We start from the raw sequence: 23,890 nt of genomic DNA on the forward strand, positions 1-23,890 counted from the left end.
CCGATCCTCAGAACTGATAAAACTCTCTCGGCGCGAAGAAGTCGACGCGATAAGTACACACATTGCGCCAGTACCCCTTTTTCCCTTGCTTCAGGTTTCTCGGAGAGGCGTGCACGGAGTCTGTACGGCACGCGAGTATCGATTATCGATGCACCAAGTGCATCATGAATTACGCAACGATAAAATCTAAGGAAGAACTAATAAATATAATTTGTACAAATTTTCTATTGCCAACGGTACATGAATTTTCACGGTTCATCATTTGGTATTTTCGTTATTCGAAAAAGTAGATATCTCCATAGGATTATCTGGCATCATCGACATCAACGGAACAGCGTATTCCGTTTATTATTCTCGAAGGTTTCGACAAAGTGGAGGACGAGGACAAAGCCCTGAGAGTCGAATTAGCACCGTCTAAAAATAAGCAACAGCACTAGAGAAAAAAAAATAACAAAGTTATGACGAAGGTTGTATCTTCTGCTCCTGAAGTTGACTTTATGGTCGTCCTGAAACGCATCTCCACCCCGCAATCAGTGAGCGATATTTCATGGGTTTCAACCAGGTAACATTCCGCAATTCCACTCAAGAAATTCCATCTCAAAATCGAAAAAATTGGAAAGAACTTAAACAATATTCCCCTGTAGAGCAATTCGTGACCGTGACGGTGGCCCTTTCTCTGGGTTTGACGCCAATTTTGGTCTTCTTCTTTGATGAAGTACATTTAGCTTATACTCATTCGAAAGCCTATTAAATAACCTTTAAATTGACATGTGAGGCGTTTGATTTGAAGCGTTTTTTATTGAGTTATTGTACTTTTTGGCAAAAATAGATTTTGCCACACATGTAAATAGAATCCTCGCCTTCGGCTCGGATTTTAAAGTCACATTCGTCAGACAATACTTTTAATCTACTATTTCGTCACTGCTGTTACGTTAAGGATGTTTAGCCAAAACCCACATTATTCACCATAATTTTGGTGTTGTCTCATATGCCAGATTCATATTTGAGCCACACGTTAGTAATAATATTAATCCTTCTATCGGGGCATCCTAGTGAGAAATTACNCATGCCACACCGATCCTCAGAACTGATAAAACTCTCTCGGCGCGAAGAAGTCGACGCGATAAGTACACACATTGCGCCAGTACCCCTTTTTCCCTTGCTTCAGGTTTCTCGGAGAGGCGTGCACGGAGTCTGTACGGCACGCGAGTATCGATTATCGATGCACCAAGTGCATCATGAATTACGCAACGATAAAATCTAAGGAAGAACTAATAAATATAATTTGTACAAATTTTCTATTGCCAACGGTACATGAATTTTCACGGTTCATCATTTGGTATTTTCGTTATTCGAAAAAGTAGATATCTCCATAGGATTATCTGGCATCATCGACATCAACGGAACAGCGTATTCCGTTTATTATTCTCGAAGGTTTCGACAAAGTGGAGGACGAGGACAAAGCCCTGAGAGTCGAATTAGCACCGTCTAAAAATAAGCAACAGCACTAGAGAAAAAAAAATAACAAAGTTATGACGAAGGTTGTATCTTCTGCTCCTGAAGTTGACTTTATGGTCGTCCTGAAACGCATCTCCACCCCGCAATCAGTGAGCGATATTTCATGGGTTTCAACCAGGTAACATTCCGCAATTCCACTCAAGAAATTCCATCTCAAAATCGAAAAAATTGGAAAGAACTTAAACAATATTCCCCTGTAGAGCAATTCGTGACCGTGACGGTGGCCCTTTCTCTGGGTTTGACGCCAATTTTGGTCTTCTTCTTTGATGAAGTACATTTAGCTTATACTCATTCGAAAGCCTATTAAATAACCTTTAAATTGACATGTGAGGCGTTTGATTTGAAGCGTTTTTTATTGAGTTATTGTACTTTTTGGCAAAAATAGATTTTGCCACACATGTAAATATAATCCTCGCCTTCGGCTCGGATTTTAAAGTCACATTCGTCAGACAATACTTTTAATCTACTATTTCGTCACTGCTGTTACGTTAAGGATGTTTAGCCAAAACCCACATTATTCACCATAATTTTGGTGTTGTCTCATATGCCAGATTCATATTTGAGCCACACGTTAGTAATAATATTAATCCTTCTATCGGGGCATCCTAGTGAGAAATTACTTTCTGAAAATCACTTCTTGTAACATTACGCTTCGGGAAGAAACGTGACCGTGTGAACTTTGATCGAGATGTCGCATTGGTTAGACACTCAAGATATTGAAAAAAAACCACAAGCCATTTACTTTAGACTATGGAGAATCTATCGCTGGTGAGAACAAGTAGGGGACCGGGCCATATAGGCGTGATATCTTCGATTGATTTTCGAATTGCTCTAAAAAAAATTTGACCGCCATTACGAGTCGAGCAACGCGTCAACACCGCACAACAGCTGATCGAGGTCGGTAAAGTCGGTGACGATAATTCAGTGCTGGAAGCATATAGACACGTATAACACACACAAACATTCATCTCACTGTTACAACCCCACTACTAGCTGAAGCGTGCGATGTTGCCCGATCAAAATTCGACTGTTACCACCTCAGTCACAAGTCCTCCGTTATTTATGAACATTTTCTTTAATTATTGTTTTCAAGACCGGAAAAGTACGCCATATCACTTCCAATTTGATGAGAAAATAATTTGTAACGTGAATGGTTCATTTAGTCAATTGTATTTTTCTTTTCAACTGAGTTGTCCACTTGATAGGTTAAACTATTTTTTTTCAACTTGACCAAATGTACAAATTGTTTTCTTTTTTCCATTTTTTTCTCTGTTGTGTAATTGGTTTGTCGTCAGTGGGACAGGGGCTACCGTCAGTTGGCCACCGGAGAAAAATTCCCTATTCGTCTTGCACTTTTTCACTAAAAATCGAGCTCTCTCCACGATTCCTTAACTCGTTCCGCAATTTTTCTCCAACTTTTTTCTCCGTGTTGATACAAGTAAAGACGTACTTCTAAAAAACCTTTGTTTTCCCACTGCGGCCAGCCACGCGCGTAAAAAAACCCACACCACAAGTCGTGAACGCTATTTTTGCCCAGTGATTTTCACTTTTACGAGATTGAGGAAGGGCTAATGCCCATGCCCGGACGAGGAAAAGTGAAGAGGAGTACGTAAAAACTTTTCGCCTCGGGCAGGCAGCCCAGTTGGCGCGCGTCTCGTCTAGTTTTTAAAATTTCCGAGGCTTCAGCAGTCCAGTGAAAGCCAACACATCCAGAGGCAGTGAAAACGGAAAAAAGACGTTCAAATTCTAGATCACGGCCATTAGCAGTACGTGGTGGTTAGATCAGCCGTGATTATTATTATATCAAGAGTATCATTCCAGGGATGATTATAGGAAGACTCATGGATGCTTTTGCCTTCTTTCACCGTAGCAGTTGTACATCCAAACGAGAAACAAGAAGACCCAGCAGCAGCAGCATCAGCAGCGGCAATAAAAAAAACGAAACTATAAAATGAAATGAAAGAAGAAGAAGCAAGAACGAAGAAGACTAGGCTTGCGTGCCCCTGATGCCTTGGCGTGATGCAAAAGTCCTCTTCTCCTCTTACCACCACATCTCACCAAACTTCTTTTTTCCCTCGACTTCCCTCATCCTCCGCCCGTCCCTCCCTAACCTTTTATACCCCATAGCAGTATTGCATTTACTCCAAGTGTATAATTAAACTTGAAATGGGATTGTTTGCGACACACGATGACTCAAACTCACCCATCTCTCGATCTCACACGCTAAAGTATATATAAAATTTGCTTTTATTCCTTGAAATTTTTATTACCCGAAACAAATGAATAAAATAAACGACGCAAAAGCTTGTTAGGAAGAGCACAGACTCAATCATTATCATCATCGTCATTACCTGTAATTCATTTTTTTTCTCTCTGTCTCACTCTCTCGCTCTCACTACTCCATCCGTTTTTCCTTCATTCATGTTTTATAATTTATCCTTGTAAAACTTTGTGAGGATTCTATCGGCATGATTAGATATATACTGTCTTGGTGGATACGTAGTACTGCCATGGCATCGTCATGTCGGCGACCTCGGCAAGGCCTCGTCAAGGTCGTACAATGAGCCCCAAGTGTGGTTGTAGATGCAGTGCCTAGCAAGTAACACGGGCTTTCGAGGTCCTTCGCCTCCAATGCGTTCCCATCTACCTTATTTTCTATCCCCTAACAGTTGGAGGAAGACAGGAAATAAGGAGTGAGGAGGAGGAGGGCAGCGCTCCCTTCGTGACTCATTTGCCGGACGAATAACAACGTCCTCTACACTTCGTGATGATTAGAGCCACTCGATAGTCATCCTGTTGCTTTTTTTTATGGAGTAAGTCCTCGGTTGAAAATTGGGGAAGGGTTCTGTGTTGCCGATCTATTTTTCCAAAGGATATTGTGTTTATAGACTGGTGAAAATCAGTGGCGAGCGGTTCAAGTCTATTTTGACTATTGGCCAGTGTTCAAGGAATATCTCGAAATCTAAGGGAGATGGCAAAATTTCTCTTATTAGCTTTTTTGTAGCACTCAACTCGCTCTGCAAAAAAGGTTATTACGACTATTTAGCTAGATCTCTTAAATTTGAAGATATTTCTCGAAAACTTAGCTAAGGATTAAATCGACTTGAAACGCTTTAACCGCCAAATTCCAGAAATTTTTATCGTGTTCAAGTTCGGCGGACATTTCAGGAAATCTTGTCATTGAAAAATTAAATATTCCATTGATTTTCTGGTGAAATGATCTAGAAATCAATAAAATACTTGATTTTTTAGTTTAATTATTCTGTGAAAATTGAGAAAAATCAGGAAAATTCAGGGAAAAATTTAAAATTTGTCATTTTGTTTTTGATTACTCATGTTTCACAGAAAATTTAATCAAGGTGTGAAATTTCCATCGCACTTCCACTGAAAACTCATGAATTTCCGTGAATTCGACTTAAAACTTGAAATTTCATAACCATTCTTTTCCGGAATTCGATTCAATGTCACTGTCATGAGATTTACTATAATATCTTCCACGAAATTTCAAAAAACAGTGTATTCAAAAAATATCCTATCTTTTAAATTTCTAAGTTATTCTTAGAAAAATATAATATATGAGACATTCTACTAAATATTGATCTAAAATATTGCCCTGAAATTTTTGGCATCATTTTTATGTTCTCATCGTAAAATACAAGTAAAAAGAAGAAAAATGAGCGCTGCCGGAGTTTTATAACTCAATAATTGGCAGATATATAGCAGATTCAGTTTTTTAAATATTCTACCAACTAGTTGGTACTAAATTATATTGAATTGTTATTAAATTACAACTTAAATTTGAACAATTACACTGATAGAAAAAATCTCTGACACGTAGAGTACAAGTTCTTGGCTCAAGAAACTACATCATTCGCGCCGTTTTAACTGAATGAATTCTTCATGACTTTGGATCAAAGAAATAGGGGAACTTGGCATAAAGTATTGAATATTGGACGGAAAGAGCAGGAAGTTTCGCGTGCATCATAATGCTTTCCATATTAGATCAGACTCGCTGGCAAGAATCTCTTGGCGGAAAGTAATCTTGCTTACATTTAATATCAATCTGATGAAGTTTCTATTCTCTTGTGTGAAGAATTCGTACTTTTCGCTATAGATAATTCTGTTTTTCATGATTTTCGACAGAGGTGATAGGGTTTCCAATCAAGTAAATCGGTCCTGAGGGCACACATCTTCCTCTCAGAATATACTTCAATTAGGTAAAACTAAGAATCTCTTGTATCAAGAGATTCATGGTCAAAACCCCATTCTCTTGTCTCAAGAAACCACTTCTGTCGTGTCAGAGATTTTTTCTATCAGTGTACAAAGCTTTCATTCGAAAGCAAAAAATAGTCAAAGTACTTGGATATCCTTAAATATGGGCGACTTATCTAGTGAACTAAAAGGGTAGCAATAATCTTCGCCGAGATATATGATAATTTTCACTGAGGGAAATTTTCTATTCCAGGCAATTGGCTCGTTTATGGTTATCATACCATTGGATTTGTGGGCACTCTCAGCAATCTATTCGGCAGATATCGTAATCCATTGGCTCAATATTACTCCGTATCGAGGAATGATTCCTCCAATGGATTTTTAGATTATTTTCAAGGTGTCAGTGAGAACGAGTTTCTCATGATAATCTCCGGGACATTTGGTTATCAAGTGCAGAAAATGATTTTCAAGGTCGTTCGAATCCCACGGAATTCAATAAATTCCCATTTCATTTGAATTTTTTGCTCAAGTCCCATAAAAACGAGTTTTAAGAATCATTTGATTAATTTTTCATTGAGACGCCATAAACATGTTTTCCATCAGCGCTCATTCTCAGTTGGAAGTGCAGTAGCCTCGGTCTTTCGAGGCTTGAGAGACGGGCGTTAAATCATAAATCCAGTAAATTGCCACCACAGAGAGGTACGAGAAGGATGAAAATAGATTGAAAGTGGAGGGATTGAGGATGGGACATTGAGTTTATTCGCACCTACGTATGATCAGAGCAATTCAAAATCTTGGGGTATCGCTAGCCTCTAGCGATTCACTGACATAGGTAAAAAATTCCTCGAAAAATCTAAGGAACTATATAGAAAATTCTATGAGTTTTGATCGATTTCATAGGAGAATTTTACGACTTTAATGCATTTTTTATAGGAAATATTCAATGGAAATTATTTTATAGAAAAAAATCATTTGAATTGGATCTTCCTATACAACTTTTTCTATTAAAACATTTTCTGTAGGAATTTCTAGCCATTAATTTGTAAAGTTTTTTTCATTTTTCATTAGAAATATCAAACAGAAGAGTTGAACAAAAAAGTTAGACTCGTTGGTCTAACCTCTAATGATGGTTACGGCAACATTTCCCATGTGATTCATATAACCTCGTAAATCAATTCATTTTCATTACTGAGTCCCGCTAACTGTCACCTGTCGTCCTGTTTTGCGGTCGATAGGTGGCGATTAGCAGGCATGGACTTGATAAAGAGAAACAGCTGACTCCAGGTTAAGGGTCTGAAGGTCAAAAAAAGGGTCAGAAGGGTCAGATTAAGACTTACAAAGGGATAAATAGAGGTCACAAGGGTCATATGGATTAAATAAAGAGTCATAAGGGTCCCAAGGGTCAGATTGAGGGTCACGATTATCGGATGAAGAGTCACAAGGGTCAAAATAAGGGTCCAAATAAGGGTGAGATTACGGGTCATATGAGTAAAATTAAGGGTCATAACGCTCACAAGATTAAGGGTCACATTAATCCTCCCGATTATCAGATGAAGGGTCACAAGGGTTAAAATCAGGTTGACATTGCGAGTCATAAGGGTCATAGTGGTCACAAGATTTAGGGTTACAAGGGGCAGATTAAGGGTCCAAATAAGGGTAAGATTACGGGTCATATGGGTAAAATTAAGGGTCATAAGGCTCACAAGATTAAGGGTTGCAAGGGTCAGATTAATCATTCCGATTATCCGATGAAGGGTTAAAATAAGGATCAGATTACGAGTCATATGGATCAAATTAAGGGTCATAAGGGTCACAAGATTAAGTATTACAAGGGTCAGATTGAGGGTCACAAGAATCAGATTAAGTATCAGAGTAAGGGTCGAAATAAGGGTCATGGGGGTTAAAAACCACAGGTCAGAAAGGAAAGGTCACCAAGGTCAAAATAAGGGTCACAAGAGTTATTATGAGGGTCAGATTAAGGATCCAAATAAGGGTCACAAGGGTGAAAATAAGGGTCACGAGGGTGGGATTAAGGGTCCCAAGGCTCAAAATATCTCTCTATATATTATAAAAATCCAAATCGACTTCTGGTAATGAAAATTTGGTACTCAAAATTAAGATTCCAAAATCAAGGGTCGAAATAAGGGTCACAATGGTCAGAATAAAGGTCCAAGTAAGGGTCATGCGGGTCATATAAAGGTTATATGAGGGGGCGTAGCCCCCTAGTTCATCATAACCACCTCTTTTAACCCAAAATAAGATTTATTATTAATTTAACTCCATGTTCTGATGAGACTCGATTAATCATACAGTTAAGCCCCGTTGGATTCAAGTGAATAGTGAACGAGTGCCCAAAAAATATTGAATCAATTATTTGCATCGCTTCATCCAGTCTTCCTCCTCAGTCTCATTAATAACTTCCAGCGTTCCGTTAGTAGACTTCATCATCAGGGGAATCATAACCCCCAATTCTCCGCAGACAATATCCACTTCTTGACTGCTTGTTTTTCCCAACATCAAATATTACCGAGGGCCCTAAAAGTGACATTACAATCACTGGATATATATGAGCGTAATCGAGCGTTCTCATATTACTCACTTGCTCAGTACGTCAATAGCAGGAGAGTTCCTAAGCAAATGGAACGGGCGGGTTAATAAGCACTTTTCGATCGGTTAGACCGTTCGTAATATTGACAGTGGGCGGTTTGATAGATACCACCACAGGGGAAGTATGAAGAAAAAAAAATTGCAATAGAATGCCTTCTGCATGCTTCCACCGGGGCTGGACGATGAGAGTGGATCACCACCTCTCCACCATCTTTATTCCCTCGGGGTAAATTATAACGTTTCATCGGTGAATTGAATTATTTAATGGTGTTTTCAGTAAGCATCCGCACTGCGTCTTAATACGTGGCAATAATTTTCAGCTCGGTGTGCAAAAATTACAGGAAAAAAAATACATGCTTTATTTTGAGACTTATGAGCTTAAATTGAGACTTTTGAAAGTCGACAATTGAGATTTTTAAATGCTTCTAATTGAGACTTTCTAAAGTCTCAATTTAAGGGGAGAATACTATGGGTTTTAAAAGTCGCGGGTTATTGGAGTGCGACTTTTCATACGTTGAAGATCGATTATATAGATCTTTTGAGCTGCGAAGGATTTTTTTTTAATTTTCGGAAAAATATGTGGGATAACAATTACGAGCTATTTTTTTAAAATTCGCTTCTTACATGGCATTGATCAATTAATTAATTAATGTTTATTTATTTATTGAAGCTATTAATGTTACAGATTTGGTATTATACAAGGGGGTAAAGCAGTGCCATTTTTTTACAGTACAGGAAACATAAAAAATTATAATGATAATGAACAAACATTTCATCAGATTGTAATTTATCCAAGGATTTGCGATAGTGACGGATATATTAGAGTCGCCAAACGGACAAAAATTGTTCGATGAACACGTTATTTATACTAATGAAAATTTAAAAACATTAGAGTTCCCCTGAAATTTCAAGGAATTTTGTTATTGAAAATTCGAAATTTTATGTTCGAAATTTTCAGTTTAATTATTGCATAAAAATTAATAGACATTAGAAAAATGAGCGTAGATATTTTCCCGAATTTGCAATGGATTAAAAATTCAGCGTAATTTGCTGCTGAAAAAAGTTGTAATTGTATTCAATTCTTAATGCAAACAGAACTTTCCAGAGTTTTTCCCCCTAAATGCAATTTAATATCACTTTCTTAAAAATTATTCGTCAACTGTCCGCGAAATTAGGATTTTCTCCAACAGTCTAGGACTTATTTCCTCGGATGTTCATAACTTTTACCAGGAAGGAAAATGATTTTTCAATTTTCCCGATGGAATTCAGTAGCGAAGCGGTAAACCGTGTTAAGTCGATTTTGACTTTCGGTCAATTTTTGATGAATATCTCGAAATCTAAGAGAGATAGCAAAATTTTTCTCATAACCTTTTCCATAACCCTTAACTGGCTCTACAAAAAAGATCGTATCAAAAATTTTTCTATCTCTTGTAGATTTCGAGATATTCGCCAAAAACTGGCCAATAGTTAAAATCGACTTGACCCGGTTTACCGCTTCGCTACTGAATTTGTTCTAAGTACTGATTGTATAAAATAAGAATGAATGAAGTCATAGTAACTGCAATGATACAAGTAAAAGGATCAATTCGCAAATATTATTCGTAATTCTAAAACATATTTTTGCATTTGAGACGCATTGTTTTCAAATACACACCCAAAAAAAAATTACTTCTCACCAGTACAAACCGGTACTTGGGGGAAGTTCACTTTTGAAAAGTTCTAGAAATACTCGTCCCAAGTACATTTTGTGTCCTTGGGTGAAGTACCACATCTGCCGATCGAGTAAAAATGGTACTGGGAGGAAGTAGTACCACTACTTACTGCCAGTACTTTTAGTACTTTTCCAAGTACCAAAGATACTAGTGAAAAGTAATTTTTCAACTTCTCTCAAGTTCTTTTAGGACTTAATTTCAGTACTTCCAATTGATTACTTTATTGAAAAAAGGGAATATTATTACCGAATAGAATGGGCTTTTTTACGCATTTTTATAAATAGAAATATTCAGCAGAAGATATTTTGTAGGAAAAAATCAATAGATCGTGATTTTTTCGGATGCTTTCGAGAATTATTGGTATGCTTTCCAACCAACGAAATTTCAATTTTGTTGAGATCTTTTATTCTTTATGTTGTTATCAACATTTAAAAGGCTTCGAAAAATTATTTTCAATTTCTTTTCAATTCTATTACTCACAAAACGGGAATTGTTTAGATTTTGGAATTTTTGACGAAATTCGGTTTTTAGAAGAGTTACAAAAACATTTTTGAGTTCTTATACTCAACTTACATTGAGTTTATTTGGTACTTTTGAAAACAACCAGCCAGGTACTCAGCACAAATAATTTTGTTACTTGTTCCAAGTGACAAAATACTTGTGACAAGTACTGAGGTACTTCTCACCAGTACACAGGTTCTTGACGCATGATACTTGCATCAAGTTGTTTCGTAACTTCGAGGAAGTACAAAAATGTGCCTTTTCCCCAGAAACCCCTTGGTACTGGGTACAAGTACTGTTTCTACTGATCAAAAGTAATTTTTTTTTGGGTGCAGATAAAAATTTCGTTTCCGTTACTTTTGCTTACTTCCGGCTATTCATGTAATTTCAACGGTTTTAGTAAGACCCGAAATCAAATTACTTCATCACCAAAAAAACCTACACAGAAGTGAGGATATTGTAACGAGAGTAGAGCCACGATGTCATAACATGGTCCACGGTAATTGAATTTCCGTTCGTTTTCACCGGTTAGTAATTGAGTCAATATCGGTGTCTACTATACCAGACAGACGAGAGACTTCGTTAGTTTGTGCGGCGTCGAGGGAGGGGACGAGGCAAAGTATGGTTATCATCTGCTACAGCCTCACTTCGTTAATTAGTAGTAATGGAGGCATTGGGAGAAAGTCCTAAATCTCAAATCCCGTTGACTGTAATTGGTTCACTCTCTTACCGTCTCATATTGAATTACTGTTTGTACTTCAACGCGGAGAAAGAAACGTTTTGACTTCCAGAGATAGGTCACTGGTTATCAGGGATCCATCCCCAATTATTAGGAAAATTGGACTGATGGCACTAATTTTGGAATTGGAATTTATCCTCAATTGTTAGGGATTGGCGATTTTGGAATTGAACGAGTGCAAAATTCTGAAATTCAGTCATTTTTCCAGTATTTTGCTTCCGCATACAAGCATTATATTTGTCAAATCCGAAATTTCCTATTTTTTGTGTTAGGGTAACTAATTTTGGCCTCAGGAGTTCGAATATGTTAGTTTCATCACTTGTGCGTAAAGTAAAATTTTACGCACGCTTCGCATGCGCAAAATCCTACTTTTCACACGTGATGAAAAATAGAATTCGACACTCGTGGGAAAAGTGTTTTTGGACCCTTGGGAGAGTAGCGCTCACCGAAGGCACACCTCCTATGGATTAAAAAACATTTTTACGCATTCGTATTGAAATATACGATTTTGAAACAAATATTCAGGTGAAGCTAAAAAATTGTAACGCTGGGGCAATGCTGCCAGCCAACATTGAGACAATATTGGTCGCGAATGTTGAGGCGACGTTGACTGCCAGCATTGGGTCAATGTAGGGTGTTAACGTTAGGGTAATGTTGGCTGCCAACGTTGGAGCAATGTTGGTTGTCGACGTTTGGGCAATGTTGGGCGCCAACGTTGGGGCAATGTTGAATTCAATGAATCACTGATTTCAATTAAAAATATATCCTCACAGAAATTCCATTCGGAAGCAAGTTGTTAACTTACTAGCACAAATATATTGACTATGCTATTTTGTTTTAGCGACTCAATCACTAATTTTCAGTGAAATCTAGGGAGTTATTTCAGTCAGTGATCAGAAATCAACACTGATTAAAGTTTTGAGTTTCAGGGAAATGTCACTGATTCCCAGGAGCATGTCACCAACTATTGGTGATACTGGACGCTGACACGGATGACCCTGATCATCAGGGTCATCCCTGATTTTTATCACTAAAATTTGCTAATAGATTCCCGAAAATCAGTGACATCACTCTAAAAATCAGTGATGATGTCCCTAACGATTAATGACGATGTCACTGGAAATCAGTGATAATGTCACTGAAAATGGTGATCAAATGACTGAATTCCAAAAAAATTGCAATCACTGTCTTTCACAATCGCGAATCCCTAATAATTAGCGATAAATTCCTGAAAATCAGTGATATATCCCTGAAACCAAAGCACAAACTCTTTTTCTCTGTGAATAATTGGTGATAGATTTCCAGAAATCCGTGCCACATCCCTGGAAATCAGTGTCACGTTGTATACCCGTATTAAATTCGTCTCCAATGAAAAATGTAACGAACGAAAAAAATCCTTCAAACCTAATCACCAAAGTCCAAAAAATAATTGCGTGAGTATTCGCAGTATTCACGTTGTTCCTGAAGTTCGGTATTTCCCGTGGGTTGAAAGGAAGCCGTACATTGTACTAACGTCTATCGATGAAATCCCGGCGATAACAAAGTACTTTCAATAATTTATCGACAATTAAATTAATTATCTATCACATATTTACTTACAGATTCACAAATGGAGCAGGGTTACAGATCCGAAGTGCAGGAGCGAGCCTTGGTGGTATCACTTCAGATGTTTAATTTGATATTGGAGCGTGCTGTTGCTCGCCTGAAGGTACAACTCGATAACGACGAGCTACCGAGATTGGTGGTGGACGATGACATGCAGGTTCTTCTCCCAGCTATCAAGGTATCGAAGAAACCACTCCACTTTGTCTATAAATTTTTACTTTATCACCAGTCATAATTAATGAATTCAGGCTCATAAATGAATTTAAAAAAACACTTGGAATGAAATTAATCGTTTGCCCAAGACATTGAGAGTATCCTGAAGTTGTTGGAATTCACCTTCATTTCACTTCAGTAATTTATGAATCCTACCTGTATCCACCCACGCCAGTGGGAAACGATGTTGGTCAATGTCAATGTATCAGACACCACGAGTTTCTCTCCATCGACTTATTATGTAACGTGGAGGTAGCACTGGTGGCTTCATACGGTGCACGGGGGATTAATGCACCCATCGGTGCGTGCAAGGGCTCCATCGATAAAGTTCATTGTCGATGACGAAAGAGACCACTTCCTGGTAACATTCATCGACATCAATACGTTTGAGAATTCAACCTGAAGATTCCACGCTGAATTTTTACTCAATTCTTCGACTTCTTTTGAGTCATTCCATTGGTGAATAATCCACGGAGAAACTATTCACGTTTGGAGAGAGATCGATCGTCGATCCTACAGCTAAACTCCATCGATATCTTCTTCGGCAACTAGTCAATGTAGATAGCCAACTATCTTGCATTTCTCGGTGATAAAAGATTCCGCGTACATGGCTCTTATTTTGCTCATTTTCCATCGTTTTTTCATTCTCTGTTTAAACTTTTTTCATTAATTTTTCGAATCTATCGATGTATCTATTGGAAATCTTTCCACCATCTTCGATCGCTATTCCGAGTTTTCGCTAACGGCACTTTTCCAACCGGAAGATTCATCTTTCCACGTGAAGTATTCTCGTAGGAGAAGATTTAATGAAAGTGTATTGGCTGACTCTAATGACTAAAAGTGAGAGAAAGAGTTCTCTTGGTGGGTAACATACATCTTCACTCGTGTCCATATAACATCATTAATATCAACTGGTGAGGAAGTTTACAAGGTCGATGGTACAAAATATATTACTGTAGTGCAACACTGATAAGATATAAGCTGTGGGGCTGTATGTTGTACATTCCAAACAGTGAAAATTAGTTCCTCGAAGCTATTAAGTACTAAATTTGAATAATACTCTCGTGTGTATTTCTACAAATTATTATGGTAATTTGTTATTTACAGATTTGGTGCGACTGGATGCTTTGTCATAGTTCAGTGTGGAATCCACCGCCTTCGTGTACGGATTATCGTGTGGGGTGAGTTTATCATTTTTTCAAGGACAACTTGACTTATGGTTTTTCACGTGTTAGTGTCAAGTGATGAAATTCAAGTGCATTATCTCACATATCGATTTATCTGGGGAACTTTTATCACCGACTGAAACGATCGGGAAAGTTTCGACAGGAGAAATTCAATTCCATCACAGGTTTATCGTCTTTTCAAGAACAGCTCTTGACTTATGGTTCACATTTTGAGATACCGAAGTGATGAAATTGTTCAAGTATTGTTTCGTTTAAAAATCAATCAGTTGTTGAAATAACTGACCTCCGTCAACAGTTGATCGATGTCTTGCCTCTTGCAGAGGTTTCCTGCTGGATTATCTTGAACAGTAATTCATCTCCGGAATTTTTGTCTCCTACAACATATCTCCTCCTCCGGTCCATTGTGCACTGTTAGAAATTTTTCGAAATTTCAGGGAAAGTACGGTGATAATTCTCATGGGAGGAACATTGAATCTGGCTTAGAGGGAGAATGGTTATGAAATTTCAAGTTTTAGGTAAAATTCAAGACAATTCATGAGTTTTCAGTGGGAGTGAGACGGACATTCCACAATTTGACTTGATTTTCAATGGAACATAAATATTGAGGAAGAAAGGAACATAAATCTTCAATTTTTTCCTGAATTTTCCAGATTTTTCCTCATTTTCACAAAATAATTGAACTGAAAAATCAAGTATTTCAGTGATTTTCAGACCATTCGAAAAGAAAATCTATGGAAGATTCAATTTTTCAATGACAAGTTTCCCTGAAATTTCAGTGGACATTGAACATGATAGAAATTTCCGGGATTTGACTCGGAAAATCCAGAAAAAAACTTTAACAGTGTGCGGTTAGTATTAGCAATATTAATTTTATAAATGTTATTAAAATATTTTCACGGAAATGAACTAGCTTTTAGACAGATTTAAACATATTGACACCTGGCGGTGTGATCCGGAAGAATAAAGAAGATTGAATACCAGAATTTTTGAGAATTCCTGCAATTAAAAAATAAACTCAATGTTTTTCACTTTTCTAGAACATCCGAGAATTTTCTCAATTTCTTTGGAAAACCCTCAAATTTTCTTGACTTCTCAGGTGTTCTAGAAAAGTCGAAAACATTGAGGTGTTTTCTTTTCATTGCAGGAATTCTCAAAAATCCTGGTGTTCAATTTTCTCTTATTCTACCCGGGTGAAGTTGGGCCGCACTTGTCAATCAGAATTATGAATGAAATTGCTCAATTGGAACAAAGAAAATTCTTCAGAAAACCCAAGAATTTCTTCAACTTTTCTTGAAAATCCGAGAATTCCCTCGAATTTTCTAGAAAATCAGAGAATTTTCTTGAAAATTCAACAGTTCTTTCGAATTTTCTGTGACACCAAAGAATTTTCTGGAATTTTTCGAAAACTGGAGAAATTTTTTGAATTGTTCAGAAAACCCGAGAATTTCCTGGAATTTTCCGTAAAACCACAGGATTTTCTCGAATTTTCTATAAAACCCAAGAACATCCTCAAACTTGGTAAAAATGTCAAAAATATTGCCAAAAACTCGCGAATATTCTAGAATTTTCCAGAAAACTCCAGAATTTTCTGGAAGTTTCTGCTGTGCATACTGAACTATGCACCGCAGCGCAATAACTTATAGCTTAAAGTCTATTGGGGATGACCGTAAACTATATAATAGCAAAAATACTATTGAAATGCACTCAGTCGTTTTGCGTCGATCGCGACCAAAGAATGGGCAACAGATTTATTATATTTGAGATGAAAGACACCTGAATGCACAACATAAATGTACAGTAGTTTCATCATGAGATGTGATTGATGGTGTATGTCTTGACAAATTTGCGTTGTCGACTCTTATGACCGCTGTCAAATCCCAATCTTTTGGTTTGTAAGTTATTAATATGTTAACAATTTTATTGACTGTCCTTTTTTATCTTTGATTGGTTCTTGCGAAGTTCTGCAAAAGGCTTAAACATCTCATGGCATATGGTAATTTTCATTTGATTATTTCCAATATTATTTACAATGCAATATTCTAATAATTGTTCGAAATCCTTTGAATTTAAAAGCGTAAAATAAAAACGCTCGGATGAGAACATTTAGTTCTCGAAACGTTGTCGTTTGGAAAAATAAGGGTAGGGCATAATGGCCTACAGGAGGAGGAGATATATTGATAATAATTCAAGCAGTTGACATTCATCTAATTTCGGTTAACATTAAATTCGATTCCAGCGGATATTTATCATTTATTCAAGGATTTCACTTTTTTAAAAAGACAGAAAGATGGAAAGAAAGAGAAATGAATAAATAAATGCATAAATAAATAAATAAATAAATAAATAAATGAATGAACAGATCAATAAATAAATAAAAATACCGCATCGATATTATTAAAACAGCTGCCCTATTTCAACACTTAATCGATGTCTAGCCTCATCCGGACCTTTTCTACTAGACTATCTCTCACATTAATTCATCTCTGGAATCTTCTATCCCCCGCCAAAACTATCGAAAAACTTTCGCCATTAGCGGAAATTCAATCCCACCGCATATACCATAGGATGGTAGAATACAGAAAGTTCGGAGATGAGCAGCTTCATGGTTTATCCATAATTAGATACCTCAACTACCCGCAAAACAAAAATGAAACATTCGGAATTTTTCAACAAAAGTTTTCTGCACTAAATAAACGAAGTAAACTAATGGCAGATGAACGCGGTCGGTAACCAGAGGATGCGCACTCTCGCCAACAGATTACGCCGCTGAGGAAGTCACGCAGAAACCCTGATATCCCCCGGTTCTCCGTAGCACGCGTCAAATCAACTGACCGTGTTACCTCAACACCAATTGACCTTGAGGAAAGATGAATTACAAGATTAAAATTAAGAAAAAAATCTTCATGACAGGCACCAAGAGGTTGATGTTGACGTTGATGATAGCTGGGGGTCAGGGACGATGGACCCACCCTTTTTCATGATCTTACCTTCTTGGTGTCCACCACTTCTTCGAAACATCTCGAGGCCAGGTGCAGGGGTCATCACTAGGTGGTAGCTAGATGCTTGTAGTCACCGTTCACTCCGACGTTACATCCTTTAAAAAAATGAAACAAAAGAGATGGCTCGAAAAATGTAATTTGAAGAATCTTCAAGGACACGTTTGTCTTCAAGTTTGCGAATACTCATCACGATGGCAGTAAAACTTTAATTTAGATAACAAAATCTCGTGGGACTAATGAGAGAATTCCTTGATTATCCAGCCAATAAAAAATGTAATGAATAACTGTAATTAGTATGAACGAGCACCTGCAAAAAGGAATTATTTTGTATAATTGTGGGTTCCTACTTGAAGTAGTTCTGTCCTGTACGCACCTCTAACCATCAGAGTTATATCTTGCAGAATGCGAATATTTTTTTCAATATTTCAATCTCATAAATTAATAATGGAACTAGTTTGAAAAACTTGTTCACATCTAATGCAGATGGAATTCAGATTTTAGTCTTCAATCATAAATGAATTGTTGATTTTCACTTAAATGTTGAGGTGAATCTTGATTTCTCAACATTTTTCCTTCAAAACACCGGAATGGTCATTAAATTGAGAAAAAAAAGGATTTTCAGTCAAATCTAATTTTCTGGAAATTGGTTGCAGTTTTTGATCATTTTTAAATTTTTTGTAAGGGTAAAGCTACTTTAATAATGGTCAATGGAACACTACGACCGCTGATTGAAGCCATCAGTGCGGTAATTTCTGTCCAATATTGCATAATATCAAATGCGATGATTACAGACTGTATTAATTACACCTATCTATCATGTCTACTTTCAGCTATATAACGACACATAATTTGATCATCATCTACGAATTTTTCAAGCTCCCACTTCTCATATTCTCAACCAATACGCCAATGTCATCCTCTAACCGATTATATACAAAGATATGCGTCACTCGTACAAAATGATTCCGCTATCGAATCGTCGGACGTCAGCCAAAAAAAAAATCGAAAAATAGCAGAAGAGATGAAGAGGCAGAAGAAGTAAAAAAAGTTCACCGCATGAGCTTCTGCTGAAGATTGTTTCAAAGGTGCACTACATCAGCCATTAAATGATTTTCAAGGCCCGCCACCCGAGAAGCACTAACCGAGAGAAAAGCGATGAACCCAAAATGAGTAACAGGAAAGAATAAGAAAATATTGAGAAGAAAATGGTCACACGAGTTTGCGCAATCGTCTCTAGCAATCCTGTCTGAAAATTTGGAGTATATTTGGAATTCTAGGCTCCTACTCAATAGTCGTCAATGATGCACTCCGACACCTGATTGGAACTATCAATGCGATAATATCTTATCCAATATTAAATAATGTCAAATGCCACGATCATAGTCTGCTTTAGTTGCACCTATCCAATCATGTCTATTTTCGGCAATAAAGTCACAGATAATTTGGTCATCATCTACGAATTTTTCAAGCTCACACTTCTCATATTCTCAACCAATACGTCACTGTCATCCTCTACCCGATTATATACAAAGATATGCGTCACTCGTACAAAATAATTCCGCTATCGAATCGTCGGACGTCAGCCCGAAAAAAACGAAAAATAGCAGAAGAGATGAAGAGGCAGAAGAAGTAAAAAAAGTTCACCGCATGAGCTTCTGCTGAAGATTGTTTCAAAGGTGCACTACATCAGCCATTAAATGATTTCCAAGGCCCACCACCCGAAGAGCCCTGAAAGAAAGAGAAGCGATGGAAACAAAATAAGGAAAAGAAAAGAATAAGAAAAAAAGTATTGAGAAGAGAAGGATCGCACGAGTTTGCGCAACCGTCCCCAGCAATCCTGCTTGGGATAAGTTAATTATTGTTTCTCGTTAACGATTAACAATTACGTGAGTCAAGCGTCGCCTTGGCAAGGACGACTTCACCACCGAGACAAATTCAATTCCAGCGAACCTGTAGTAGCATGTAGAGAAGAAATAACTGCGTGTATTTAAAGATATTGTTTAATGTGAGTTGTTTGCCGTTCATGCTTGACCCTTTCACCAGTTATTTTCATGTCGACAATTACTCGACGAGTGAATGCTGATTACTCTTTGTTTTATTCATTATAATAATTATTGGATAATAGTCTTATGAATATGGACAATGGTGTTTCGCAATTGCTGATTAATGACTTTCACGTACGGATGGTTTATCGTGAATTTTTATTGTTTTTTTCCAAAAAATTTTTAGACCACCTGGGGATGTATGGAGTAGGCTAGCTATGATGGTGAATATCCTGACTAAGCTACCGTGGCCACGATATGTTATCATCCCGACTTGTGATGTTTTGGGTAGATGGAATGGTAAGTATTAAATAATTTGGGGGAGCATGCAGGGAGTTGGTGATTCCAGAAGAAAATAGAAAGAAAGATTTTGAAAATATGAAACAAGAAGGGGGCCGAGTCTTTCTGTCAGGAGGCGTGTAACCGTGACTTGATGCGTATTTGTCTTTTTTATTTTTTATTTCTACCAATTCGATTGGTAGTAAGCTTCCGAATGGATCTGTAGAAATTTCATTTTTTAATTGAAAAGTGGCAATTTTTATTGGAAACGCTTCCTCGAAAGGTTTGACCTTCTAAAATTGAGAATTAAATTTCAGTTTTATTCAGTGGAATAGGCATATTTACACGATCCCATTTTTAAGAAATGTTTCCATGTGGAAATCAATGATAGAACAACGATATGTCATTTTATGCGAAAAACGTTTCTTACATCAACTGCTCTATTTCAAAAAGTATTGGATCGATCGATCTGAAATTTTACACAGGAGTGCAACTCGATGATACCAACTAGTCCTGAACATTTTAGAACTTTACCGCATTGTTCACTCATGTAATGGAACGTCAAAGCAACTTTCAGACAAAAAAAAATAGAAAAACTAAAAAAAAAATAGAAAATAGGAACGGGTATATATATTTTGAAAGAACTAGATAGGAGACATCAAGACGCATATTTTGAAAAAAAGAAATTGAAATCGGATGATTAGTTTTTTGAGGTATTAAACAATATATTTTATACAAAAAATTGAATATTTTTAAAACTACTCATTCGATTTTACCCATCTCAAATTCCAGACTGAAGAGCTAGAACCTTACCAAATTTCATCTTCCTATCTCAATTTTTGCAAGCGTTTTCGTGTTCACATCAATTTTATCACAAAAATGAAAAATGTCAATTACTGAGCGACTCGTAATAGTTAGCTAGGCATATTATGGTCTGATTCGATAGACATTATCATAAGGAATATTTTGACGCCAAAAAACTTCATTTGATGCAGTAGTTTTCGAGATATTGAGAAAAGAAAAATTGTTCGGAATTGCTGTATCTTAAAAACTACTGGATTGATTAAGCTGAAATTTTGCCCAGATGCGCTCCCGAGTAATACCAATTATGAGCCAAAATTTCAGATTTTTATCTATCACTTTAGTCCTCTAAAAACATATCTCGACGTTTCATGACGTTCTGAGTCATTTCCAAGAATTAGAGAATTAGAGAATCGAAAAATCGATCGATCACAAAGCTTTCATTCGGTAGCAAAGTCTGATATTTTTTTCTGTGGTCACTCATTATTGAGACAAGTCAATAATAAACAGTTATTTTGAATAGATAAATTATCGAGTCGAATTGATTACGATCTTCCAGAGGTGAACCTGGTGAAGTTACCCGAGGATGCCACGTTATCCGGTTTCACACCACTGATGTCCAATCCGCAGGAGTCTTTCTACGCTCTGAAAATAGAAGATCTGGTGAGGAATTTTTGGTCGAACTGGAACAATATGAATTCGTCAATTAATTATTCAATATTTGTTTGTTTTTTGGGGTTCATACCAGCTGCGCCCTCTTCACGCGATTTCATTTTACATGGAAAAAAATCATTCATGTGTTGGAAATAATTTGCTTCCTTTGTGAATTTAGAGAATTATGTTGTTCTAACAACTAGGGGAGGGTAGGGCAAAACGGACCAGGCAGGCAAAATGGACCACCGACAGAAAATTGATAATTTTTGTTTTTGCTTTCGAATGGAGCAAATTCGAAGTCATTTGTGGTTTGAGGTGATTAGCAAATCTAGGGGAGGGTGTGCCTGTGAGCGGAGTCTAGTAATAATACTAATAATATCACTTTGAAAATGATAGTAATAAAACAATATAAAATATTATATAAATAATAATAAATAGAATATGAAATAATAGTAGTAATATATTTTCTGAATCCACGTCGACGATATTGTTCAACTAATTCGAAGGTATTTGCTTTCAGGAAGTAGCCCAGGTCTGCTTGAGGTTACAAAAATTCCACTTCTTTTGCACGGGATTCCTGTGTGGCCTTGAAACACCGGTGCTGAAACTTCAGAAGAGTGAAACGGGAATTAGTGAATATGTTTCTCTAGTCGAGGCTTCTAGTACAAGTGCACCAAGTTCACCACCAGAACAGGTAATGATCACTCATGACTGACCGATAGAAGTTAATCCAAGAAAACAATGATCCTACAGATTTTAATTACAGAATTACAGATTTTAATCAGATTATTTTAAAGAGTAAAAAAAAGAACGAGTCGAAGATTAAACATTATTCATTGATGTTTCACTCTTCATTCTCTTAATTTTCTTCAAGTCATTATCAATATTTAAAAAGCATCTATAAGTATATAAAGTTTAATAAATTCGATTTCTTCATTTTCACAACAAATAGATAAGCGCGCGCACAGTTCTAATCTAGATGATATTCGGCAGATAATAGAGCAGGGCCTTAAGAATAAATATTATGGGAAATCCGTGCCATTTAATAGCCTGAGTTAACATTATCTTCGTTGGTTTTAATATTTATTCCTACTCGTTTCCCTGTCCATTCACTCTGCTAATGAATGTTTCATACTTTTTTTTCATCTCCAGAGTGATTCAGAAATTCTTGTGGACAGCTATAGCGAGGATGACGACGACGATCCAGGATCCTCATCAAAGCGTTTCTCATCAACAGTTCCAAAGGATTTGACGTCACCGCCAGAGATAAGGTCGTTGATCGAGCGGAAGGAAGAGTTGGAGAGACGTCAGAGAAAACAGGAGCGTCATCGACAACGAGTGCAGGTGAGTGCTTTTCAATGCATGTATTTTGCCCTCCAGATGGTGGGGAGGGCTCTCTTTGTTGTCGAGTACACAAACGCGTGTCAACTACGAGGCGAAAGAGGAGTGATTGAATATTGCGCGTGCACTCTTTGTCTTTTGCCACTGCAATATGAATTCAATTTTTCATGACAAACTTTTCATGCCCTTTTTCCTGTCAGATTCGATATTCCCTTTTTCAATTAATTGTTGGTAATCATTCTCGTTGCAAAAAGCAATACGAGCGATGAAAATCGTATGTCCCAATTTATCAGCTGTTAAATTTTCATATTACAATAAATGATTGGCTCATTTTCTAATTCCTACTCTCACTGAATAGGACTTTAATCATAATTGCAATTCAAGTCCTGCTAGAACACACTTTAGAGTGGGAATTTCTGGAATTCAATGTTTGTTGATATTCTGATAAAAGTGCCTACACTGTTATCAGTTTTTAGTTAGCTCACACGGTAATTCAATTAATCTGTTGTTCATCTCATCATTATAATTCCGTGCTTAGAATATTGTCATCTCGTTTTTTCAGCACCAAATTAAAAATTGAAACTTCATTTGGAATATTGAGTCACAGCTTCTTTTTATTCATATCAGAAATTTTGTATTGGGATATTAATATTATTTGTTCAAAGTGCAAAAATCGATCATCATTTTTTACTATAGTGCATTCAGATCCTATCCTTAACATAAAAAATGTGAGATAATCTCATAATTCTAGCTATTAATTCTAATCAACTTTGTTCGAAGAAAACCTCAGTAAACGCAATATTAAGAAAGTAGAATTATTCTATTCTCCTCTGACCTAAACGATTTGGACAATTATGATTCGTTTATTTATATTTCATAAAATGGTATTCAATTCTCTTTTGTTTGTTAGGCGGGCTTCATGAAAATTCGACGCAAGACGATTGTACTCATGAAAACTGCCTGAATTTTTCCATTCGTTCGAGATATCTGCCATATTCGCGTTCTCATTTTCCATTTGAGATATTACTCATGCGTTTTTTCTAAAAGGTTTAAAGATGAAAGCTTCGTGAAGTTGTTTTGTATTGAAGTTTATTTTTATTGTGTCAAAAATACATATTACCAAATGATCATAACTTCTATGGCACCTGGGCCCTCAAAGTTTACATAACAAAGAAACAATGCCATTTTAAGGAAATACTAAAGTCACAATCACAATTTCTGTCAGTCAGTAGATCATTCGCCCGTATCGAAATATATCGAAATTGTCTGACCGCTAATCCTCAATTCTCATTGGCCAATGAGTCGCGTGAAGTTAGTCGCTACAAAACTCGCGGTACTTTCAAATTCCTCAAATCCGCAAACTATTCTTTGTGCCATAAATATCAATTTTCTCATGTTTATCAGAAGGAGAAAAATTCCCCAGATTTTTAGAAAATTCTAGGAAAATGTCTGTTTTCTCACTATAACTAAGAAAAAATGT

At 36.8% G+C, this 23,890-nt stretch overlaps 1 protein-coding gene across 1 annotated transcript in view; it reads left to right on the forward strand.

The window, feature by feature from the left end:
* The window catches only part of LOC107036705 (telomerase-binding protein EST1A), a 156,603-nt gene that overhangs the window by 89,274 nt on the left and 43,439 nt on the right, over positions 1-23,890 (forward strand). Inside the window, exons 9-14 of the mRNA XM_015254835.1 lie at positions 12,891-13,072; positions 14,215-14,288; positions 19,523-19,635; positions 20,975-21,078; positions 21,590-21,763; positions 22,222-22,413. Coding sequence (XP_015110321.1) covers positions 12,891-13,072; positions 14,215-14,288; positions 19,523-19,635; positions 20,975-21,078; positions 21,590-21,763; positions 22,222-22,413 — 839 coding nt within the window. The remainder of the gene's footprint in view (positions 1-12,890; positions 13,073-14,214; positions 14,289-19,522; positions 19,636-20,974; positions 21,079-21,589; positions 21,764-22,221; positions 22,414-23,890) is intronic.

This window comes from Diachasma alloeum, unplaced genomic scaffold (assembly GCF_001412515.2).
Source record: "Diachasma alloeum isolate Michigan unplaced genomic scaffold, Dall2.0 Dall_scaffold_00210, whole genome shotgun sequence".
NCBI classification, from domain to species: Eukaryota; Metazoa; Arthropoda; class Insecta; order Hymenoptera; family Braconidae; genus Diachasma; species Diachasma alloeum.